This window comes from Bufo bufo, chromosome 1 (genome assembly GCF_905171765.1).
Source record: "Bufo bufo chromosome 1, aBufBuf1.1, whole genome shotgun sequence".
NCBI classification, from domain to species: Eukaryota; Metazoa; Chordata; class Amphibia; order Anura; family Bufonidae; genus Bufo; species Bufo bufo.
Window position 1 is genome coordinate 720671672 of NC_053389.1, and position 24491 is coordinate 720696162.

The 24491-nt window shown below is 46.4% G+C and overlaps 2 protein-coding genes across 3 annotated transcripts in view; both read left to right on the forward strand.

Annotated features, from left to right (window-relative positions):
* The first annotated feature begins 1024 nt into the window (after positions 1 to 1024).
* LOC120986953 (protein kinase C delta type-like) lies at positions 1025 to 5226 on the forward strand. The gene is made up of 6 exons (XM_040415637.1): positions 1025 to 1038; positions 1095 to 1296; positions 2470 to 2598; positions 3336 to 3461; positions 4576 to 4700; positions 5154 to 5226. The coding sequence occupies exons 1-6, from the start codon at positions 1025 to 1027 to the stop codon at positions 5224 to 5226; spliced, it is 669 nt and encodes a 222-aa protein (XP_040271571.1).
* An 18854-nt stretch (positions 5227 to 24080) lies between these two features.
* The window catches only part of CORO2B (coronin 2B), a 63613-nt gene continuing 63202 nt past the window's right edge, over positions 24081 to 24491 (forward strand). The window contains exon 1 of one of the 2 annotated variants that reach the window (XM_040414330.1): positions 24081 to 24180. In XM_040414330.1, the coding sequence (XP_040270264.1) occupies positions 24166 to 24180 (15 nt within the window). In that variant the 5' untranslated portion in view covers positions 24081 to 24165. Of the gene's footprint in view, positions 24181 to 24229; positions 24331 to 24491 lie in introns of those variants that run through there. The other variant, XM_040414331.1, reaches the window with a different exon arrangement.

Below are 24491 nucleotides of genomic sequence, written 5' to 3' on the forward strand. Positions count from 1 at the left end.
AATAACGACAATACCAAGAAACTGTTATAAAAGTTTTGTTTATTGATCTATTAATTTATTTATCACATAAAAAGATAGTAATGTAACTTTTAAATACATTATAAACCAATAAAAATTTACAGATGAAATTTGTTTTTAGAATCTTTGACTATATAGAAAGAATAACCTTTACTTAATGAAACTGGAATATCTCTTCAAGGATTTCAGAAGCCACTGTTATATTCTGTACAGTAAATGTGTAAATGTGATCTGATGGTTGGGTAATGAATGGCGTCTTCTATGTCACAGATGCTTGTTCTACTTGGGCTGGAATACATGAGCTGCGGGGACTTTGACCAATTCCTGAGGATGAAGGGGCGGCTTGACATCCCCAGCGCAAGGTAAGGCTGAATATAAAACCTCATCAAAACAGTCAGAAGATGCCATGAAAGATGAGATATAGTGTCCGGCCTCATGTACATCACTCTGATGAGATCTCCTCACTTGTTTGGAGAAACATTCCTCATGGAATATTAGGGAATGTTTCCCCTCTTCCTTGTGCTGAGATCCTCCTACTGATATTAAACACATACAGGAGAACAGATCTCCCCAGTGTGATGTGAAGGAGCCTTAGTCACATTCCCAGGTATTAAAGGGGTTCTCCGGGAATGGTTATTACTGGCCATAAGTAACCTGTCCTAGAATGTGACTAGAACTGGTTTCCTCCAATTGCAGAGCTGTTTAAGGCGGTGAGGGTAGCGTCCTCACTATACACTGAGCTCTGCTACTGACTGCACTTTACATTGGTGAGTGTTTCTGTAAGGGTCATAGGATGGATCCATTACTGTGTATTGTAGACCAGGATCCTGTAGGTATGATATGCCATCAGGCCTTAGTAGATGACAACCCATCCTAGTCAGGTTATAGGACAGGTTGGTTTTGGCCATTAACAATCATTCCCACCCTTTAGCCCTAGCCATAAGAAATTGCCTTATCAGTTGACAGTGATGACATTGTTTGCCTCTTATTCCAGTGACTGGTAAGAATGTGTAAGAATGTGTAAGAGTCTTCTGTGTTATCCTCGCATTATATTCATTTAATTATTTTTCTGACAGATTCTATGCCGCTGAGCTCGTGTGTGGCATCCAATTTCTCCATTCTAAGGGCATCATCCACAGAGACCTTAAGCCCGAGAACATCCTGGTGGCTGAGACGGGCCATGTTAAGATCACGGATTTCGGTCTCGCACTTGAGAACATGCTTGGAGACCGAACAGCCACCGAATATGCTGGGACAAAGGGCTATGTGGCTCCTGAGGTGAGAAAAAGGGAGGTTTCACTGATCTATTTGAATTAAAGGGGTTTTCCAGGTTCATTATATTGATTGCACATCCTCAGGATAGGTCATCAATATCAGATTGGTGGAGGTCTGACTATTGGCATCCCCAACTATTACCTCTTTGAAGTGTATACTTCTGCTTTGCTGTGAATAGTTATTTCACAGGCATTCATTTACTGAGTGTACAGAGGTAATAGGTCTGGTAAAATGGCAGGCCTGGGGCCCTTCTAAGAGCGCCTGGCTGCCATGACATCCATTTGACAACTCGCGATTTCAGAAGCACCTCCCTCTGTCTAGCCATTTAGACACTCTGGTCATTATTGACTGTGGCATCAGAGAGGTTAAACAGCCAGGAGCAGAGTGATCACTGATCCCATCTGTAGCAGGTGGGTGTTACTTGTATAACACAGCTGGCACCCACCATCTATGGTGTAGGCTTAGCTCTTGAGCTTCCTCCATACACTCCTGGTGTACATGGGATGTAAAATTAAGTCCAGGTGCAAAAAGGGGATAATAGCAACATCAAGTTTTCATGGAGTTGTTCTAGTTATTGTCATGAAATGTGGACAATACAGGATGAGACAGGCTTCTTTCCATGACAGTAGATTTTCTATTCACTTAGAGACATTTATGAGGGCTAAGTGATCTTCCAAGTGATTGGATATTTACTCTGGACACTTCTTAGATTAAAGCCACCCCAATAGTCCAGGGATCACAGTGCGTCTGACTTTTCTAACCCTCAGGGATCAGCTGTTATTGCCAGGGGAAGCTCAGTGTGGCTATTCATTTTCACTGCAGTGGGTTCTGGTGGAGAAACCTAATATTGTAATGCACCTGTTCCAATGAAGGACCCACCTTGTAACACTTGGTCACACTGAGCCTGTAAGAGTGAGGTTCCCTCTGTCACCTTCATATGAAAGCCATTTATCAGAAACATAAGGGCTACAAGGCAACGTCTGTCCCTACAGCTGCAGATGACTTTGTGGTTACAGTTTATCTGCAGCTGGATGGAGGCAGAACATCTTGTCCTCATTCAGCTAAACACCTTGTGTGACCCAATACTACGCTATGCCGGCATGGCCACAGCCTGAGCACCTACAGTGCGGGTTTATAGTATAAGCCGTGTAGTCACTCTTCTCTCCTTTCTGGCAGATGCTGGCTAAGGAGGAGTATGGCGTCGGAGTGGACTGGTATTCATTTGGTGTCATCTTAAAGGAAACGATTACCAGTCAGTGCACTTACCATCCTGCACGCTCCGGCGCTAAAGACATCATTAAAAAGGTCAGTATGTTCCTACATGACACTACTGTACTGTATACAATGTTACATGACAACCTGTGATAGGAGACATCTCCCCGACAATACCCCATAGTGCACCATGATCTCCTTCACTAATACTCACCACTGTAGTGTTCAGGAGGGGTTGCCCCCGAAGAATTGCTGCTAGCAGGATAGCAATACACAACCAGCACTTCTGTAGTATACAAGGTGACAACACTGGTCTCCGCCAGAGAGGATGCCGAGTAGTCACCCCTGGAGCCACAACTTCTCCAGCACATACTCAGCAATCGCACAATGTCTGCCTAGAGTCCCAAGGGCTGCCCTGGAGCCAGGTTAAATTGGAGCAGCAGGAGCTGCCATTTTTATCAGCATGGATGCAAATATTATTTTTATTCTCCTATGGTTACATTTTTGGGAATTACTGACCTAATGGATATCTGGAATGAGAGCTTCCCTTTAAAGTAAGAGTCTGTTAGTGAATGTACTAAGGACATGTCTACACACCTAGTCCACCCCTCCCATTGCTGACACTACATCCTGAGTCCAGCATTTAGGCAGAATAAACATTAGGGGCAAATTTATCAAAATTAGTGCAAGAGAAAAGTGAAGTCGCCCATAGAAACCAATCAGATTGCAGATTTCATTTCCCAGCTAGCCTCTGAAAATGTAGGATCTGGAGTCATTGTACTCAGACGTCGTTATAGTCACTAAGTTATAATTACATTCCTCATTTTCAGCTCCTCCAGAGAGATCCTGCCAAGCGCTTAGGAGTCCACGGGAACATCAGAGGCCATCATTTCTTCCAGCATATTGACTGGGTCTCTGTGGAAGCCCTTCGGATGCCCCCACCACACATCCCTGTAGTAAGTAAATGAAGAGAAGATCTACCCTGATCTAGATACACTTTATATACTACATAGGATTCTCTATGGGCTTGATAGGGGGACATGTTGGCAGGTGCTGAGGAGGGGGGCACAGGACATGGCAGTTTGGTGACTGGGTCACTGAACTCCAAATTCAGGAATACATGTCACTATACAGAGCTTTTATGTATGACTTAGTGGAGAAGAGCACCACAACCCTCATGAGGCTGTAGCGGAGGACAAACACTACTGAATTAAAATGTCAGGTTCTGGACAGTGCTTGAGGTCCTGTTCTGCCACATAAATCCTCCATGGTGTTCAATTATTCTTTATGAAGCTTTTAGTGGGGGTTTTTCAAGATGATAACTTCTGTCCATAGGGCTTAGTAGGGTATATATGTACATGACATAGAGTAGTCCAGAAGGGAAAGCTGCTTTGGCAGATCTGATGCCTCCAAGCACTTACTCTATTAAGGAGCTGTTTCCACTAGTCCATGTACTTAATGTATTTCTGAAGGTAAAGTCATGATTATAATTATAACTAATAATTGTTATAAGGAGATGGTCGTAGGCAGACCTCTGTAATGAGTGCAGGCTACTACCCTAATATGGCATTTAAGATGCTTTATACTCATGTAGAAAGACTATGGGGTCATTTACTAATCTGAAATATGCCTAAATTAGGCGTATTTCAGGCGCAGACAACAGCGCACCAGTTAGTTGCGCCGCTATCTGCAACCTTTCCCCTCTCACGCCAGGTCTCAAATTGTGAGCATGGGGTGGGCGTTAAAGGGAACGGACGGGGAGGCCCTTCTCATTCATCATTTTCTAAGCCTCTTTTAGGCGTAGAATATGGTCTAAATGTAAGACAGCTCGGAAGCTGCTTTATATTTAGAATTGGCGCTGGATGCACCAAAGTGATGAAGAGGCCGGCGCCTCTTCATAACTTTGCTGGATCCTCCGCCAGCTATAGGGCTTTATTAAGACTGGCGTCTAAAATGTTGATCTTAATAAATGTGCCCCTATATCTTAATATGGTGGAGAATGATCACATAAAGTCTATGACAACTTGTGACAATTATATCCTCAATTTCGTCTATTTCTTTTTCTTATAGCCATCTATACCTCAACGCCGTGCCAGACGAATTAATCTGGACGGAATGGAGGCAGCAGCGGCCAAGAAGGGACCTTTACCATCTAAACATCAGGCCATTTTCAGAGGGTTTTCATTTGTCACCCGGTAAACCCTCCACCAGCTCTAATGTCATCAGAGCAAGATGTCCTCCTGAGCTCCTGGAGAAGATGGATGCACGGACAGAAGAATGGACCCAGGTATATAACTGGAAATAAGTGGTGTTCCTATACAGCTGTATGAATATCCTAATGATTCAAGATTTAAGGTGCCCCAAATGCATAGCTTCAGTTTTATGACCATTAGGCCTCATGCACACGTCTTACAGCAGACAGCAAACCGATGACACCAATGTGCTGTTTGTGGCCCCATAGTAATAAATGGGTCTGCATGCGATCTGCAAAAAATGCAGACCACACATGGATCGAAAATACGGTCATGTGCATGGTACCTTAAATGGTTGTGTAAGATCTCTCATCTTCACATGTAGCACATAATCTTTGTATATTATACCACATTATATGGTATCTGTACTGATTCATCCTGTCATATATCCTACAGTATGAAGATCATAAAAGAATATGAAGGCTGGATAGCAATTGGCACTGGACTGGAACATCTGGAAGACCCTTGATGAGAGCAGTGATGGCCAGTTCGCAGTGTTCGCCGACGAACACATGCGATGTGCCATCTTTTTTCCCAAGTCCGGCGATGCCGAGGTAAGTCCTTACCTGTGCCTGCCCCGCGAGCCGCTCTGAAACACATGTGGTCACCGGGAGCAGGCAGTTCTGAGAACAGCCTCCGGGGGCCTTCATCGGGCTGTTCTCGGAACTGCCTGCTCCCGGGTGACCACATGTGTTTCAGAGCGGCTCGCAGCGCAGGCACAGGTACGGATTTACCTCTGCATCGCCGGACTTGGGAAAAAAGATGGCAGATCGCATGTGTTCGTCGGCGAACACTGCGAACTAGACATCACTGGTCCTGAGCTCACAGATCTACGCTGGATTACTGTGAGTATGTGTACGGGCATTTGATCCAGGGACTATATTCCCACTGCCATATTTGCAGTCAGGAAGGAGTGTTTTTCCCCTTAGATCAGGACAGATTGGCAAATGTCATAAAGGGTTTTTTTCTCACCTTCCTCTGGATCAACACAGTTGCCCTCCCCACAATTCAGCCATTCCCCTAATTAAAAGTACAATTCGGACCACCTTTTGTGGACAGATTATTTAGTCATTGATTCAGGGACTAATCTGACTGCCATGCGTGGAGTCGGGAAGGAATTTTTCCTCATGTGAAGCTGATGGCTGAGGCTCAGTGAGGTTTTTTCGCCTTCCTCTGGATTAATAATATCAGATCCAGGGAAATAGTCTGACTGCCCTAAGCGGAGTCGGGAAGGAATTTTTCCCCCTACAGGGGGTTTTTTCGCCTTCCCCTGAATCAATAAAAGTCAATAGATCTAACATATCCTTGACTTTGATTTGGAGTTTACACCAAATCATCTGTCCCATCATTAATAAAATTATAAATTAAATTAAATTCTCTATTCCCCCCTATATCGTTGTGTGCCTGGTTTTATTTCCACTGACGAGCCATGTGCTGCTCAGGTCTGTATTTCACTGGTCTCCTCATATGGTTGGTTACATATTAAGCTTCTGCTCTTTACTTTCTGTAAGTAAAAAGAGAACATAAGAATTCATGGTTAAGAAGATTAATATTGAATTTTAATCTATATTCAGCAATTTTAAAACTGAGAACATCAGTATAGAACAGGGATGCTCAACCTGGGGCCCTCCAGCTGTTGTAAAACTACAACTCCCACCATGCCCTTCTGTAGGCTGATAGCTGTAGACTGTCTGGGAATGCTGGGAGTTGTAGTCTTGCAACAGCTGGAGAGCCGCAGGTAGAGCATGCCTGGTATAGAAGATAAAAACGTAATAAAGAGGAGCAGATTGAGGATTTCAGCAAAGAATGAATACAATTACTATTACAGATCACAGCAGGGGCCACATTCACAGTCACCTTATAATGTACCTGTACCAGGTCACATTTATACAGAAGCACCTATCCAGGGGTGTACATAGAAATCATTTGGCCCCATAGCAAAAATTTGAATTGGACCCCCATATCCTGCCCCATCCCACTACCCATCTCTAGCCTCTCTCACTACCTGCCCTGGCTACTCTAGAACAGAATACTGGAATCTGATTGGAAGTGTGCACCTAGCCTTACCTGATGAACTGTGCCCACTACCTTTTATATAGTGTGCCATCCTTCCCCCATGGACTGTGTCAGGTGGTGCTTATTATATAGTATGCCATTAAGGGCTGTTTCACACGAGCGAGTCCATTGCGGGAATCACGCTCCGGACTTGGTAAAGACTTGGTAAAGTTCAACAGGTTTACTTGAATAAACTTGCATCGAGACAATATTTGATCTGGCTCTGGCTCCAGCAGGTTTTGGGGTAGACTGGCAGGTAAATTTTAATATCTCTCTGCTGTGCTAATCAATGGTTCCAGGCTGTTTACAGGACTTTGACAGTTCTGGTAACTTTGAGTGGGGTGCCTTTTACGTTGACCACCTCGCAATACTCAGTCCATGAACTACAAGATGTCAGAGTGCTTTAAAAGCTGCTTTCCAGGGCTCCTGCTGCAGGTGGGGGCGGGGCTCCCCCTCACTGCACCATGTTGTCTCATCTCCTTCCAACTCTCAATTCCCACTATCGACTCATCATAGCTTCCTGCAACCTTTCCCATGGTAGGAAGCAGGACTAGCCCACTTCTGCCTAAAAAGGGGTAGAACTAAATGGTAAGTTCCATTCTATCTAAACATCTATTTTTACTAGGTACACTGCCACCTGCTGGACAACCAGGCACATTACATGTAATACAATACATAAGTTAAGTAAAAGAATGAACAGGCACAACCACCTCCTGGATTGTATACTAGCAGTTTAATTCAGCAAAAGGCAATAAAAACGTAAATAAAATAGGTAATAAAATCTGGTATATGTATGAATATGTATTTACATATACCAGATTTTACCGACCCGGGTCTGCTCTGCATCCGCTGGTGACTGTGAACCGAACAAATGCCTCTCCAACAAGCATGCGGTACCGCAGTGTATGTTGCTTTGCTCATCAGCTCTGATCAGCATTCCTGGAAGCAATCCTCGTTTCTCTGGACAGGATCAGGGTCTTGGACATGATCAGCTTCACATAGCTGCAGCTCTGGTCACTGAAGTATGCTCCCACACCTGGATGCCGACGGATCCTCTGTTCACACAGTTCCTCAGTCTCAGGTTCCTCTAAGATGGTTGCTCCCTTTCTTCTTCAGCTTCTTCGTTAGCTGTGTTTAGGAAACAGCAACATCTTGTGGCCAAACAGCAGAATGTCAGTCCAGATCATTTAACTTGATTTACATAGTGTTCAGACAATGAGAGCTGTTTCCCCATCTCACATGCAATGGCAGATTACAATAGGGGCGTTTAGGTCAGCAGCCCCGAGCCCAGCATCGCTGGGGGGCCCAACGCCAGCCCGAATGCCCACATACTGTGGCGGGGTCACTATTTTTTCAGCAGTATAGTACCTGGGGCATTGGGGAGCACCACGGGCACAGTATTGGGGATGGCAGCAAGATGAAATTTTCAGGGGAAACCAGGATGGGGAGGTTGATGGAAAAATTTAGAAATCTAACCTGTTTGTGTAACAAACTCTGCAAAGACGAGATGTGGCTGAAAGAATTTGTCATAGCGGTCTGGGTCAAACGGAGGAGAAGAAGAAAGAAAAGATCTACATGACAGGAGATGTCCCTGGATGTAAGAGGTATGTGGTGCTGTATTCTCCTCCAAGTCTTTTTTATTATAATTATATGTATTTTAAATTTGGCGATCAAATTTTTGAGATTAGGAGCCAATTTGGTGTAATTTGGGTTATTTTTTTAAGTCTGGAGTTGTCATATGGCCTAGGAAGAGACTGTGGTGCTCACAAAGCACCGCAGCCTCTTCATACAAAACAAAAAATGTAAATAAAATGGAGGGAGAGGCCCAAGTTCGGTAGACAACCCCGGGTCTATCATGCACTTAATCCGCCCCTGGGGTTGTCATCCTCAGCAACCCTCCCCATAAAAACTCATCCTGGGCATAGCTATGTGGGGACACACCAGCATTGAGCCTGGTTGACCTTCGCAGAGTCATAGGCTCAGAAGCACTGGGGAAATCAGGCATATCTAATGGGGGAGGAGCTGCTGACTGCTCAACACTTTCCCTGTGTGGCAAACTTGCCATGGCCGGAGCCTCTGTGGGTACCGGGGCAGGGACAACCCACCATTCCTCCTCCTCCTCCTCCTCTAAAGGGATTTCCTCTGTACTCGGAGCAGGAGGAGGCATCTCCTCAATGCACAAGGCTCATCAAAATCATAACGCCTCAACATGTTACGGTGCAAGTTTCATGAGGGCCCCTCAGTCCCTATTGGCTCTACCTTATAGACCAGGATGGCAGAGTCTACCCTCCTCTTCACAGTGTATGGGACCAACTCCCACTGCCCATCCAACTTCGACCATCACTCGATCATCCAGGGCATGCTCATCCCTCTGCACTGGTCTTGGGTTAGGGTGTACCACTTGTCTCAGGCACTCCCCCACAACCTTGTGGATTGCTCTCAGACAGCGACGATGCTCTTACACCCATGCAGTGGCCTTTCTCGATCAGTTCAGGTAGGTACTTAGGTCACCGAGCCTTTTGGCAGTCCTCCAGAGTCCACATCATCTGGAGCAAGGTGCGGTTGATTCGCTCGCACGTCCCGTTCCCCTGGGGTGATATGGGGTGGTGCGGGAACGTTTGATCCCATACAGTTGGTACAGCTCATTCATTAGAGTACCCTGAAAACATGCCATCTGGTGCGAATGTATCCTCCATGGACACCCTAACACCTGTATAAAGTGTTTGCAGACCGCTTCAGCGGCCGACTCTGTTGTCTGGTCTCTGGTGGGTACAGCCACAGCATACTTTGTGAAATGATCTGTCATGAGTAGACAGTACGAGTGTCCCGAGGTAGAGTACCCAATCTGTACATAATCAATCATAAGGAGCTCTAGGGGCACGGAGGTCCAGATGGCCTGGGCAGGAGCCCGCTGTTCAGTACTCTTACTCAGCTCGCAGGGTAGACACTTAAGACATTCCTCGGCCACCATGTCTGCCAAATCTGGACGGTATACCAGCCCTTGGAGCCATTTTAACTATTTGTCGCTCACGAAATAGGTACCCCCCTCATGGGCTTCCCAGGCAGCCTCTGGTCCCAATAACATGGGGATGACAATCTGTTGCCGGTACTGCAGCTCTAATTGCAAGTATATGGTCTGACACAGGAGACCCTGGGCAACAGTCAGCTTATCCCACTGCCTCAACAACTTATGGTCCTCTGGAGGCAGTCGGGCCCGCTTTTCTGGCCGAGGCCAGATCTTGGTCCGGACCCATTCTTTCACTTTTCACAGGTCCAGGCAGCCATTCTGGATCCTCTCCCAATCAGCCAACGTCTTTCCCAGCACCACTGGCATCCCAGACGCCACCCCACTTGAATGTGCCACGTCCTGGAACATGGGCAATCGACCAAGGTCAGGACTTTCAGTGTACTCTAGCTCCTCATCGGCACTCTGAGTTGATAACTCTACAGGGACTCGGGAGAGTGCATCAGCGTTGCCATTCTCCCTCCCTGACCAGAACTTGATGCGGTATTGGCACTTAGAAAGGCGAGCCATCCCCCTCTGCTCAAGCACACCGAGCTTGGCATTATCCAGATGGGCTAACGGGTTGTTGTCCGTCATTACGGTCACCTCTGCACCTTTCGGTCATGGCCCACACCAGCGCCAGTAGTTCCAATTTAAAGGAGTTATAGTTGTCAGGGTTGCGCTCTGACTCCCTCAGAGACCGGCTGCCATAGGCTATAACTCTCTCACATCCATCCTGGACTTGGGATAACACGCCTCCCAGACCATGCAGACTTCCGTCAGTGTACAGCAGGAATTGGGTGTCGAATCGTGCATAAGCCAGAATCGGAGCACTGGTCAGCGCCTCCTTAACTGCTTCAAAGGCTTCTTGTTGCCGGGGTCCCCACTATATGGGACGATTCTTTGGGCCCCCCACAGTGCCCCTTGATAACTCATTTGACGGGCCCACCAAATGAGCAAATTTAGGTATAAACCTATGTAGTAGCGAGCCAGTTCCACGAATGCCGGCACCTCTCGTAGTGTACGTGGCTGGGGCCACTTCTGGTTGTACTTCACCATGCTGGGGGACGACTTTACCCCCTCCCGGGTGACCAAATGTCCCAAATACTCTATCTGCTGTCGAAACAGTTGGCACTTCTTGGGCTTGATCTTAAGTCCCATAGGTAGGATGAAGGCCGTCTTCGCTTTGTCCTTCTTTGCCACCGGTACCTGCCAATACCCACTGGCCAGGTCAAAAGTCAAGAAGAACTTTGCAACGACTCCTCAATCCGTGGAAGCTGTAGGCATCCCAGATGGTCTGGACATTCAGCTTCCAATAATCCACGCAGAATCGGAGACTCCCATCTTTCTTCGACACCAAGACTACTGGAGCAGCCCAAAGACATTGACTCTCCTGGATCACCCAATTTTCCAACATGCTGGCCACCATGTCCTTCACCTCCTGGTACATTTTGGGCAGGATTTTCCGGTAACGTTCCCTGATCGGCGCAGCATCGCTGGTGGGGATTTCGTGCTCGATGGCGGCAGCACACCCGAAATCCTCATTATATCTCAAGAACGCCTCCTGAAATTCCCAAAGGGTGTCTTCCAGAAACTTCTGTTGTCCTGGAGTCAGGGTCTTGCAGTCCACCCCCATCCGGGCCATGATCATTCGACCGTTCCACTCCACTGTCGGGGTCTCCCTTTGATGGACCTCTACAGCATAGGTCCAGGCTGATCTCATATCTGGCTGTAGCATGGAGCCCCTTTGTCGAGGTATGTCCCCTTTGGATATATAAACTTTGGCCAGCAAAGTATTCCCAGGAACGGTTAACTCGCAGTCTTTTTGGGGAAGTTTATCAGCTCTCCAGTGTGAAATGTCACTTTAAATTGTGGAGTTATTGCAATGAACAGTATCACTGCTGTGATACTGACACAAACAGAAACCCTAACTAACTACAGGCCTGGTCTCAGTCTCTAGGCGCCAACACTGTGGTGAGGTGCATGCACGATCTGACCGACCCGGGTCTTCTCTGCATGAGCTGGTGACTGTGAACCGAATAAATGCCTCTCCAACAAGCATGCTGTACCACAGTGTATGTTGCTTTGCTCCTCAGCTGTCATCAGCATTCCTGGAAGCAATCCTCGTTCCTCTGGACATGATCAGCTTCACATAGCTGCAGCTCTGGTTACTGAGGTACGCTCCCACACCTGGATGCCGATGGATCCTCTGCTCACACAGTTCCTTAGTCTCAGCTTCCTCTAAGGCTACTTTCACCCTGGCGTTTTTGCTGGATCTGGCAGGGTTCAGCAAAAACGCTTCTGTTACTGATAATACAACCATCTGCATCCGTTATGAACGGATCCAGTTGTATTATCTTTAACATAGCCAAGACGGATCCGTCATGAACTCCATTGCAAGATCCGTTTTCTATTGTGTCCGATTGTGTCTGAGAAAACGGATACATCCCCATTGACTTGCATTGTGGGTCATGACGGATCTGTCTTGCTCCGCATCACAGGAAGGAATGAGAATGGAATGGAATGCATTTTGAAGCATTCCGTTCTGTTCAGCTACGTTTTGTCCCTATTGACAATGAATGGGGACAAAACGGAAGCGTGTTTTTTTTTTCCATTATGGAGACCCTATGACGGATCTCAATACCGGAAAATATTAACACTAGTGTGAAAGTAGCCTAAGATGGCTGCTCCTTTTCTTCTTCAGGCTTTGTAACTCCACCTCTCATGAATATGGAAAATATGCAGTCTGTTAGCTGTGTTTAGGAAACAGCGGCATCTTGTGGCCAAACAGCAGAATGTCAGTCCAGATCATTTAACTTGATTTTACACAAACAGTGTTCAGACAGTGAGAGCTGTTTCCCCATCTCACAAATTAAACTTGCTCACCAGCGGATTGCTGGGCATGTAAAGTTGTTTCCTGGCCACGCATGCCATAATCAATGGCTGACGATGGAGCAGAGGAGGAGGAAGAATCTTAGCGTGAGAAACAGAAAGGGATGATGACAGTGTGAAAGATATTATACTGCCCATGGATGCGGCCTGGCTGCCGCAAGGGGGACCGTGAGAATTTGGGAACACCTGTTTCGGAAACTGGCTGCCACCTTTGCTTGCTCTTCATGTGATTCAATAGAGCTGTGGTCCCTACATTTGTGTTTGCCTGCCCTCTTGTTATTTTGTTCTTGCACATGGAAATTCTCCTTTCTTCCGGCAGCGTGAAGAAAAACTGCCACATAGGAGATACTCCAGCAGAGCTAGAGGCAGCCGAGCACGGCTTAGTGCTGGCACATTTTGGGCTTAACCCAACTACAACATCAGTGGCATCACTAGATCCCGAAAAATATGTGGCTTTAGCTGATCTTTGAGAGGTCCGGGGCCTTTGCTTTTTATTGCTGCCGCCACCACCCATCTTCTCTAATGTTGCCTCCTCCTAAGCACCCGATAGGGCTCCCAGGTCCTATCCAGCACACAATCGTCATCAGAATCCTCACCCTCCTTGCCGCTGTGGGATATAATGGTAGGTTTTTTGGCCTCTCCTGCTTTGCATTTGCCCTGACTGCCACTGTCGCTGCCTCCAATACCATGGTTATGGGTGCCACTAGTACCACCACCAACACAGTTATGTAGGGGGTCTGAAGCCTCCTCCTCAACTTCCACCTTAGGGCGGTGCAAATGCATCTAAAATGGCCGCCGAAGGACTTGTAATTGTTTGCTGCACCATCACTGAGCAGCTTGGCGGTAAAAAACTAAAGACACTCCCCCTCTGAAAGCGGGAAAATTTGGCGCCACTGCATTTTGAAAGTAAACGGTAGAAATATTTCTGCTGCGCCACAGACCAAGCCTCATTAGCATGGATTACAATATGTGCACCGCCTCCCCTATACTGGATTACCTAGGGGGCGTGCCCGAACAGAGAGGAAGTCTGACGGAGCAATGGAGAGAGTTGTTGAATGTCCTGCGGTCTGCAAGCATGTCAGAGACTGCGCTCCCAAGAGCGACGGGCACCGGAACAACTACCGAAACTCCAGCATCTGCCGATGCACAGCCCGGAGCCACAGTATGTGAAATGGGTGAGCCACCAGCTTACTCTCCGGGACCGGAGAGGCCGCCCTGCCCCTGCCTAAATTTGAATGGAGGTTTTCCTAGGCCGGATCCCTTATGGCCTACCTTGATGCAAGAAATACGTGCCGCTGCTGTACGCAAAACGACACAAGCCAAGATCTACTTCGAAAAAGAAGTTGCCAAAACCATATATGAGAATGTCAGCCCCGCCTGGAACGGAGGTCGGGCACCGTCATCACCTTTGACAAAGATCGTGGGTTTGGCTTTATAAAAGATCTTACCACTGGCCATGATTTATTCGTAAATCGCAGATCGGTGAAGCGGAGCTACTTGCCGGGATACATGCACAATCTCCGAGAAGGTGAACCCGTTGAATTTACCCCTGCGGAGGGCCTGAGAGGTCTGTACGCCACTGCTGTGACGCGCCCGCGGCCTAAGTCTGAAAACTGGGAGGAAGCTGATGAACTATCCGAAACTATCCCAGAGGTTCCTAGTAAGCCGATCCATAACACCAACCAAGAGAGAGCCACCTTTATTGGACCTAATATTTTCTGGCAACCTACAGTCTTGGAGCACCCTATCAGCCCATATCCATCACCGGAGCTGCCGCGCAAAGTTCAAACACAGGAAGACCTTGTAAACCAGAAACGGTTCAGCGCATACTTATATCAAATGCGTCAAGACAAAATGAAACCTACTGCTGCCAAAGTCCAAAATCTACAAGAAAGAATTGCCAGACTAGAGGTACATCTAGAAGATCTATGCCACATTGCTGCACTCCAAGCAGACCAGACTCGACATGGTGAGTGTGAACAAATGCAGTCACATGAGAAAAACCGCACTCCTATGGACTCTGCTACATCAGAGCCAATTGACACTGTACCTTTAAACACAAAAGCTGTTCCTGATGAGCCTATGATTTTAGCATCTGCAAGAAAATTATCCTATGCTACCAGCAGGGTCCATCTACCAAAAGCATCTGCCCCACAACCCAAAGAACCAATGCAATGGGTATGTCCTTTCCCAATTTACTTACCAGCAAATGCCATTACAAAGGTTAACCCTTTATTTGATCCAAATTACCGACCACAGCTAAAAGCAGAGCCTGGATTCACCATCTTTGATGACCATGGAGGAATGGACACTAAGGCTAGGTCTACACGACGACATTTGTTGCGCAACATTTTGTTGCACCAATGTCGCGCAACAATTTTTATAATGGCAGTCTATGGTGTCGCACTGCAACATGCTGCGACTGCGACGCAAAAGTCGCAGAAAATCCAACGAGATGGATTTTTCTGCGACTGTTGCGTCGCAGTCGCAGCATGTTGCATGTTGCAGTGCGACACCATAGACTGCCATTATAAAAATTGTTGCGCGACATTAGTGCAACAAAATGTTGCGCGACAAATGTTGCGCCTTATTTGTCGCGCGACTTATTGTCACGTGACAAATGTCGTCGTGTAGACCTAGCCTTACTTGTAATAGGCCTGCTCACTTAATCCAATTTGCCATGACTTTTCCAGTTTGGGATTTCCATTGTTGCTACAATGTTTAGCTGCTGCCAGTTCACCATGGCTAGTGACAAGTTCCTGAAGTCACTCTTTTGATCCAATGCCACATTGTGCCTGTTTCAGGATTCCCTACTGAGCAACAAATATTCTTCATCACCGTTGTGCCTGTTTATTTTTGCACATTTTTCCCTTTTAAACCCCCTTTTCAGGTTGATTAGGGATTTTTGCAATGGACCATGTTTTATAATGTTTTGAGCCAAATGCCCAGAAAGAAATTTTCTGTGATTATTGCACTAAACTATTTCTTAAAAGTTTTATATTAATATTATATTTGCACTTTGATATATGCCAATGCTTCTAAGGACTCTTTATTGCCTGCCATGGACTCTTTTATTGCTCTTACTTATGATCTTCGCCCATATTTCCCCGTCAAGCACTGAAAGATATCAACGCCCATTATTCACCCAAACTACTGATATGTATTATGTGACATATTTGCCTATAATGTATTTGCATTACATTGGCAAAGTCAACATTTTATATTTGCTCTCTTTTTGGAGGTGATTGTATATGGCGTATGTATTGGTGTTTTTCAGATGACCATCTTCCTACTACTGGATGTGTCGGGGGCGACACATATTATACTACGGATCTGTAACGCCACAGAGGTGCATTACCACCTTTTACACCTCTCTACTATCTCCTATGGTTGATTCAATGTCATCCCCTTTATTTATTTCCAGGTCCTGCACATTGTGTACTTGCATTTCTTATTTGGGTACTGTTAACATGTAATGTACCTGGTTTACCAGCAGATGGCGGCATCAATGGCAGAGCTATTTTGCCTAGAATGGAGCCCTTCTTTCCATTCTAGCCCTCTCTAGAGAGGGAGGAGTTTAGTTAGGAGAGTTTAGTCTAGCCTACAAAAACTCACTGAAAAAGCTGAGAACTTTGCCAATATCTTCCAGTCAGGAACATATCGGAGCCCCTCATGCACCACATCACGGTGTCTCAGCAAGCATGAGGTCCTACCACTCAACTGCCCGTGGTGTGTGAACAGGGTCTGAACAGTGCTAGAAACAAACTCACAGCCAGACTCTCACATACCTCCATAGTGGTATCACCAATGCACTGTGAGGTAGGATAAAGCTGTGAGCCGCACCCACAACAGACCATGTGACACAGAAGTTACCAGGTGCAAAAGAACGTTACCAGCAAAATGAAGTGGCACATTCCATACACATAAAGACAAAAACTCACTGAAAAAAGTGGCCTAAATCGGTGGAAATGCTCCAAATCCAGACACTGTAGCGTGTCTATAACCGGGGGAGCAGTTCCTCCCCATGCGGTCCAGCAAAAAATGCGTACAATGGAGGATGCCGGGGCGGACCGCATGCACCACAAGGACATCTTACACAAAATGATACATTGTGCAGATGAAAAAATATATACATACACAAATCACTGCAGAAAATGCACCAAAATGATACGCAACTGACAATACTAGCTAATTCCTCAAGCCGATGTTAAAAGCTGAGAACTTGGCCAATATCTTCCAGTCAGGAACATATTGGCATGGGGCGATTAAGACCCTGAGATGCAGCCAGCAACCGAGGAAATTTATGTCTCGCAGTGGCAGCGACCCTCTCAACAGGTACTGCGGGCATTCCCCGTGCCAGCTGGCGCGGCGGAGGCGGTCGGAGCTTCCACTCTGCCACCCAGAAGACACGGCTCGTTCGAGGGACTTAACCCCATGGTCCCCAAGGAGATCATGGCCCAAGCGCAAAACATGTGGCAATACTGCAAGGCCATAGAGGACTGCGCAGAAAGAGTATGGGACCGGCCTCAGCCCTGGGACCCGGTATTTGAGAGGAGGACCGGAAGTGTTGTATGGTTTTCGGTCGAGCGGGGGTCTGGACAATAGGACTTACCGAGAACTATACGTTAAGCCCGCCACAGCTCCTACATGGGGCCCGTTTGCTGTGGCGGTAGTCTGTCTGCCAAAGCCCATGGTACCCTTGACCACACCTGAGGAGTGACCAGACGATCCCAATGCTACCGTCAGAGTGCACTGTCTACAAGTGGCAGACGATGGTGTGCTCCGTTTTTGAGAGAAACCCCAGCCAGAGCCAGAGACGCTCATACCAGACCTGCCAGCGCCCCCAACACTTCCTCCGCAAACGTGTATGTCTACCACGTCGGTGACCATCAGCCCAACCGTTGTTAACTATCACTTGCCGTGGAAGGTGGAAGCAGAGATGAGGAGGGCAGCGCAAGATTCACCGCAAAGAGAGGAAGACTGTTTGCCGGCCCGTATACAGCTGGACATACTGGACCCCTTTGGGATGGTAGGAGCAGCCACCTCCGTGAAGCAGAAGATGACAGCTGCTGTCAAAAGTGTCATGACCCGGCCGACACCAAGTTCAGCCACAGGAGGGCAGTGACGCCCCACCACTAGAGCCAGAGTGGATTACCAGAGGCAGGACAGACCTCTCATGAGCTTCAGCAGCTCCAGCAGCGAGGAGGACGTCAGGCCCTTCTTCTAAAGAGCTGTTTTCCTTGGATCATCATTTAAAAGAACAGTAACATTTGGGAGCCACTTCGTGGACTGGATCTGAAGGGTGAGGGCCTGTTGGCGTGTTCTTTGTTTTTATGTTTGCAGGTTGCCCCTGTTTTTAGCTCTCACCCAGATGGCCATGTGATTTAGGACTCCCCCAAGTTACCATCATCTACCTCCCAGTTGCGTTTAACAGCACCAATTCTTCCTTTCCCCCCCCTTCTCAGGTTATTTGGGAGCCCCTTCGCCTAAAGGTTCTCATAACCTGTGCTGCTATTTTATTGCTACCCATGTGAATTACAAATAACTTTGCTATTTCCCGTGGATTACAAATATTGCCTTATTACCTCATTTGGATTACAGATAATGATATTATAATTTCCCCTGGATTACAAGGGACTTGGTTGTACTTAAAGTTCCCGTTTGGTGCACTTTACCTACAAGCACTGAAGAAAGTGACTCTAATGTGTTTCTATTACATTATTGCACTATTCTATTGCATTAAAGATGTGCCTTATTGTGATTTGCACTAACCTTTTAAGTTTTCAGCAATGTTTCAAGTATATTGCCCATTGTGTGTATTCTCTTGCAGGAGCCGCAATGTGATCTCTTATGCACTTTTTGTATGGACTTTGGTGTAATTATGCAGTTAACCAGATAGTCAGCACTTTACTGCTTAGCTTATTATGGACTGCCTCTGAGGACGTTAATATACGTCACAAGCACGTCTAACATCGCCGTTGCTCATTATAGACTGCCTCTGAGGACGTTAAAATACTAATGGTTCTTATTCTCAGCTTGTGTTATATAGCCTATCGCTACACAGGGGGAACCAAGTGGTAAAGGTCACAAGCAGATCTAACACCGTGAAGGGTAACCCGCTGCTATTATGTGTATGGAGCGATTGTCTTGTCTCATCCTCCTAATTGTTATATGTTTCAGGGCCTTGTGCTTAGCCAAGGTTATTTATGTCCTAAGGCCTTGTGCACCGCCTTAAGGAAAATTGTGTGTAGCTACCTGTTCAGTCATCAAGGTGACAAAGCGTAAAGCATTATAAGGCCTTGGTGCTAGGAAGGGAATATGGGATGAAGCCACCCTTCTATTTGCGGGCGTATCATGAGGGATTACGGTACATGACACCCCCACGCTCCATATACAACTATGGCCAAGTCGTAGAGTATTGAGTGCCTTGTTCAGTAAAGTGCTGGTAACCAAGACAAAGTTGGAAGATTGTTTCCTGATGAATGTTTATTCAAGTAAAGCTGTTATCAACTTCAATACAAGGTCTGGACTCCATTTCTTTCTTCATCCCTTTCATCAACTACCCCTTGATTTGCTTCGCACGACAACGCCTGAGATTCCAGCGTATCCAGGTAGGAGCACTGTGACAAGTGCAACACCATTAGGGACATTTAGGCCACCCTACACCACTCTGGCATTCCTACACTGCGTACCATCATATCACTAAAGAGGGTCCTGTGCCCTCGTTTCTGCAATGCAACTGGCGTCACGACAAACACTTTATAACATCTTAAAGGGATCCCATGGACGTTAACCTCCCATGCGCTACAGATCCTTTTTCTATTGTGTCAGATTGTGTCAGAGAAAACTGATCCATCCCCATTGACTTGCATTGTGGGTCATGACGGATCCGAGGATGGAAAGCAAACCACAGCATGCTGCGGTTTGCTGTCCGGTATGAGAACGGAATGCATTCTTGTGCATTCCGTTCTGTTCAATTACGTTTTGTCCCCATTGACAATGAATGGGGACAAAACAGAAGCGTTTTTTTCAGGGAATTCAGACCCTATGACGGATCGCAATACTGAAAAATGTAACCGCAAGTGTGAAAGTAGTCTCAGCGCAGGGCGCACTATGAACGGCACAGGCAGTGCACTGAATGTAGGCAGACTGTTATAGCTAAATGATAAAGTACATGGAAGATATAATGTATTGGTATTCAGGTTAAATTGCTGTGTTGGCACTTTGTGATAAATATGTGGGTTTTGGGTTGCAGTTTGGGTACTCGGTCTCCAAAAGGTTCACTATCACTGCTATAGAGAATTGACTGTTGATATCAGTGTTTCACTTATTATAATCGACCTATGCTTGAGCCTCTCTGTGTTGCCATTCCCAATGTTTAACCTGATGAACATATTTTTTTCCACCATACTATCTATGGAAATATGTTTCTATGTAACGCTAATTTGAACAGAGCCTAATACACTGATCTGTACTAAATAGAAAGCACCACTAGGTGGCACATGGGCCTTGTTCTCCTGCAAAGACAGCAATATGTGCTATCACATGTGTGCTACCTGATAGTTTACTGCATATTATGGTCAGTGTTGTTTTCTTTTTCAACATCACAATAGCTTTCTAGTTTTTATTAACCTACCATCCGAACGACACTTTCTCCCTGTATAGATGTGTGCTTCTCCACTAATTCCAGTATACTTTGTGCCATCTTGATCCATGGCCCCTATTCAGAGAAATAATCCTTTTTAGTTTATTCTAATGAGCCCTTAGGTGCAGGAAAAGCATTGCTTTTATTCCTCGTTGCACCCAGAGGTTCTGCTCCTTTTCTTTGCCGGTCACGTCCCCACCACTTTGACGGACAGGGCCAGACAGTGTAGATGTAATCACACCTGGCCCTGAAATCTCTCAGCATTCGGCACACTGCAGTACAGGGCTGGAGATCACCCGGCGATCTTTCTAAAGGCAAGAAATCCCCTTTCTCCACTGGTCTCTGTTTACTTCATGCAGCTACATTCTACACATATGACTTCTGCAACCAGTCACTGGCCTCAGTGGTGTGCATACAAAGGAGACTGCTAAGACTAGTGATTGAGAGTGTTGAATTTTTTTATTTTAGATTTTAAAACATTTGCTGCTGTTAGATACAAAGGGGAGATTTATTATCTCCCTTGCGCCAGAAAAGGGGCTTTAAAAAGTCGCAAAATCGTGGTGGCATAGCTAGGGTGGGAAAGAGGCATAGTCAACAGCAGAGACAAATGAAGCCAGAAATCTGGCTATGGTTGCTCAGAGCTGTCGTAGATTTCTGTTTAGGAGCAAGGACTGCCGGAGGATGCATCTAATTTATGATGAGCCCTTCACTTCGTCATAAACGTGGTGCATCCTCCGACAGTGCAGGGGACATCAAGACCGGTGCAGAAAGCACCTGTCTTGATCAATTTCACCCAATATATCATGAACAACTCCTTTAAAGGGTGAAGAACCTTTAGTAAAGAATGGCTCCCTCTCTGGCACACCTGGCCTGTACAGGTATTACAACAGTTTTAAGTTTTAGGAGGCAGATCCACAACAATCAGCTGAGGATGTGGACAGCTAGTTTTGGAGACGGGGCTGTCTAGATGAGACAACCACTTTAAAGCCTAGTGGACACTCTAGGGCTTCAATACAAAACCTGTACAAGTTCCTACCCCCTATCCTGGGCTCTCCAACCAGGGGCGGACTGGCCATAGAACTTACAGGGAAATTTTCAAGTAAGCCGATGCCCAGGGGGCCGCCTGAGCCCTCCTTTTGGGTGGCCAGTGGAAGTTTTTGGGGCAGTATTTTGTGCTGCTGGGGCAGTATTTTGTGATGGACTGTGGTATTTGGCTCTGTTGGGGAGGTATAATGTGCCACAATATGGTATTGCTGGCCCTGTCTACTTCTGTTGGCCCTGCCTTCCATCAATTTGTACCCGAATACAAAACAGGGCCACTTTTAGTATTTTTGCCAGGGCCACTTTAAGTTCCCAGTCTGCCCCTGCCTCAAGCTGTTGCAAAACTACATCTCCCAGCATGCCTGGACAGCTTACAGCTGTTTGGGCATGCTGGGAGGTGTAGTTTTGCAACAGCTGGAGGGTATCCATCCAACACCCTAAGTTAAGAGATTCATGGTGAGATTTTTACACAATTTTCTCTTGGGTCCTATACTTTGGGTCTGACATTGACACTACTGCCGGCAGGGCTGTAGAAGTAAGTACCCCAGCTCTTGTGCTGGGAGATGCTCAAAGGACATTCTTCCACATTGGAAGACACCAGTATGATAAATGGCAGGTGGAGGCTCTGTTAGATTGCATTGGGGCTAGGAGGCTGAAGCTGCGTCTCTGATCACTGGCCCCGGTGATAAAGACGTTGTGGTTGAATCCATCACTTACATATCTAGGAAATGAACATCAGGCAATTGCCTCTATCCTTAATTTTTATGTCCTAAATATACAGTAGTGGGCGTGCTTACTGCAGAGTCATCTTGTAGCTTGCAGATATACCACGCTATGCTTGCAGAGCTGCTGCATACTCACTAAATCTTTATCAGGCCTCAGAATCAACATATTGGCAAAACTGAAAAGTCATCCTCCCTGGATCACTATCTGTATAAAATACTACGCGCCATAATACACTCGCAGACCTGCGGTCATCATACTGTACTTGTAGCATGCAGAATCCCAGCTCTGCACAGCCAGTGCCTGTTCTTTGCAGACTTGCAGAATCACGGTACCAACAAAACGACAATATCATTACCCCGTAGCCCTGCAGTATCCACATCCTAGATTTGCAGCAGAATCCCTGTAGTAGGCCTACAGCCCAGTGGAAAAATGTACTGACAGAACTGCTCTATCCCTGCCTCCCCTGGATCACGGTCTAGTTTTGCAGTCCTTAGAATAGTTTTTAATTTGAAAAGTCTGCTGTCCTTCAAATAATCAAATCATGGCTTTTCTCCCAGGATCCCGGTACAGAGCATATTATCGATTGCCCGGCACTGCCCGATACGTTTGTATTAGTGACTACTTGCATTCCCCATGCAATAACGATTCTGCGGCATCTTTTTATATACTAACTCTACATTGTGTCGTTCCTCAGTTATTGCTACTAGAAGATTATTCATGAATTTGCATCTGGGTGCAGGAGCTTAACTATGATTCATAGGGCCCCATAGCAAATGAAGATGGGGCCCCACCTAGGTGTAACAGCAGCATAAGTGGTAATAATAAAGATATGTATAATAGCCCCTTATATTAAAGGGGTTCTGCAATTTGTTTAAACTGATGATCTATCCTCTGGATAGATCATCAGCTTCTGATAGGCGGGGGTCCGACACCCGGGACCCCTGCCAATCAGCTGTTTGAGAAGGCAGCGTTGCTCCAGCAGCGCCGCAGCCTTCTCACTGTTCACCGCAGGCCCAGTGACATCACGACTAGTATCAACTTGCCTGGGCGGGGCTAATCTCTGTTCACTTGAATGGAGCTTAGCCGCGCCCAGGCCAGTGATACTAGTCGTGACGTCACTAAGCCCGCGGTAAACAGTGAGAAGGCCACGGCGCTGCTGGAGCGCCGCTGCCTTCTCAAACAGCTGATCGGCAGGGGTCCTGGGTGTCGGACCCCCGCCGGTCAGATGCTGATGATCTATCCAGAGGATAGATCATCAGTTTAAACAAAGTGCAGAACCCCTTTAAAAAAAAACACATTTTAGCAAAAAGCCACCATATTATTATTTCCCACAAAAGGTACAGTGTTCTTGCACCTGATAGGGCCCCATAGCGAGTGCTTTGGCTGCTATGGCTATAGTTTTCACCATGTCTGGTTGTTACCGGTTGGAGAGGTGTCTCTGCACAGACCCCCCAAATGATAACACCCAGTTTCACAATCATTAATAAACTTCTCGAAGCAGTAATTGAGGACTGGAACAACATAGAGTTCTATGAAATGATGCTCCAGATTAGTTATTGCATGGAAAATAAAATTATTTAGTAAAAATAAAAAATAAAAAAGACATGTCAGGAGCCCCTCTTTAAATGACCCAAGTGCTAGGTGACAATATTGACAGATTTCGATGACCTCTAAGTTGAGACACAGGTGACACCAACAGGGGCTGCTCCCTCCCTATTGTATAACCTGACACCCGGCTCTCAGGCACATCCTTCCAGGGCCAGAACTGCAACCATTGCATTAAGTTTTATCTCTGAAAGTTTTTTGTTTTTTTTCATGTGAATGAAATGATTTTGACATTGCTGGTTCAGTAGAGAAAAGGTTAAAAGCAGCGGAGTGGCTTCCTGCCTGATCAGTATGGATGCAGAGTGACATCATAATTCAGCCAGCAAAGGATGGGAATAATGAGGAGGAGGGGAGTTTGGAAGCAGCCAGCGCGCACACAGATCTGCAGTCAGAAGCCAGCAGCTCAGGCGCCTGGTCCCCCTGCTCTGACACAGCTCTGTATGACTGTCACCAAGGTAAGTTGAGCCAGTGCTGATGTATGCGGAAGATGGAGAGGGACAAGGAGGGGCAGAGACCGAGATGGAATAATGCATACAAGGATGTCATCATCCGCTCCATCTGGAGATTAAAAGCTTTCATTCTGCAGGAATTCCCAATCTCCTGGGGTAAATATTGCATTTTATGGGGCCATTACATGGGATGTGGGAAGTCATTGCGGTTATGCTCATGGACTTTTGAGACTGTAGAAAGCTTCTGCAGCTCTATGATCCCACAAGGCACAACCGCACAAGAGTACCCAACAATCAGCCGGTAATCTCCTAGATCC

Excerpts from the sequence above, each read along its gene's own strand:
- LOC120986953 (XM_040415637.1), top strand. Across the intron at positions 2,599-3,335 it reads CTAAAGACATCATTAAAAAG|CTCCTCCAGAGAGATCCTGC; the intron begins GTCAGTATGTTC and ends CCTCATTTTCAG. Across the intron at positions 3,462-4,575 it reads CCCCACCACACATCCCTGTA|CCATCTATACCTCAACGCCG; the intron begins GTAAGTAAATGA and ends TTTTTCTTATAG.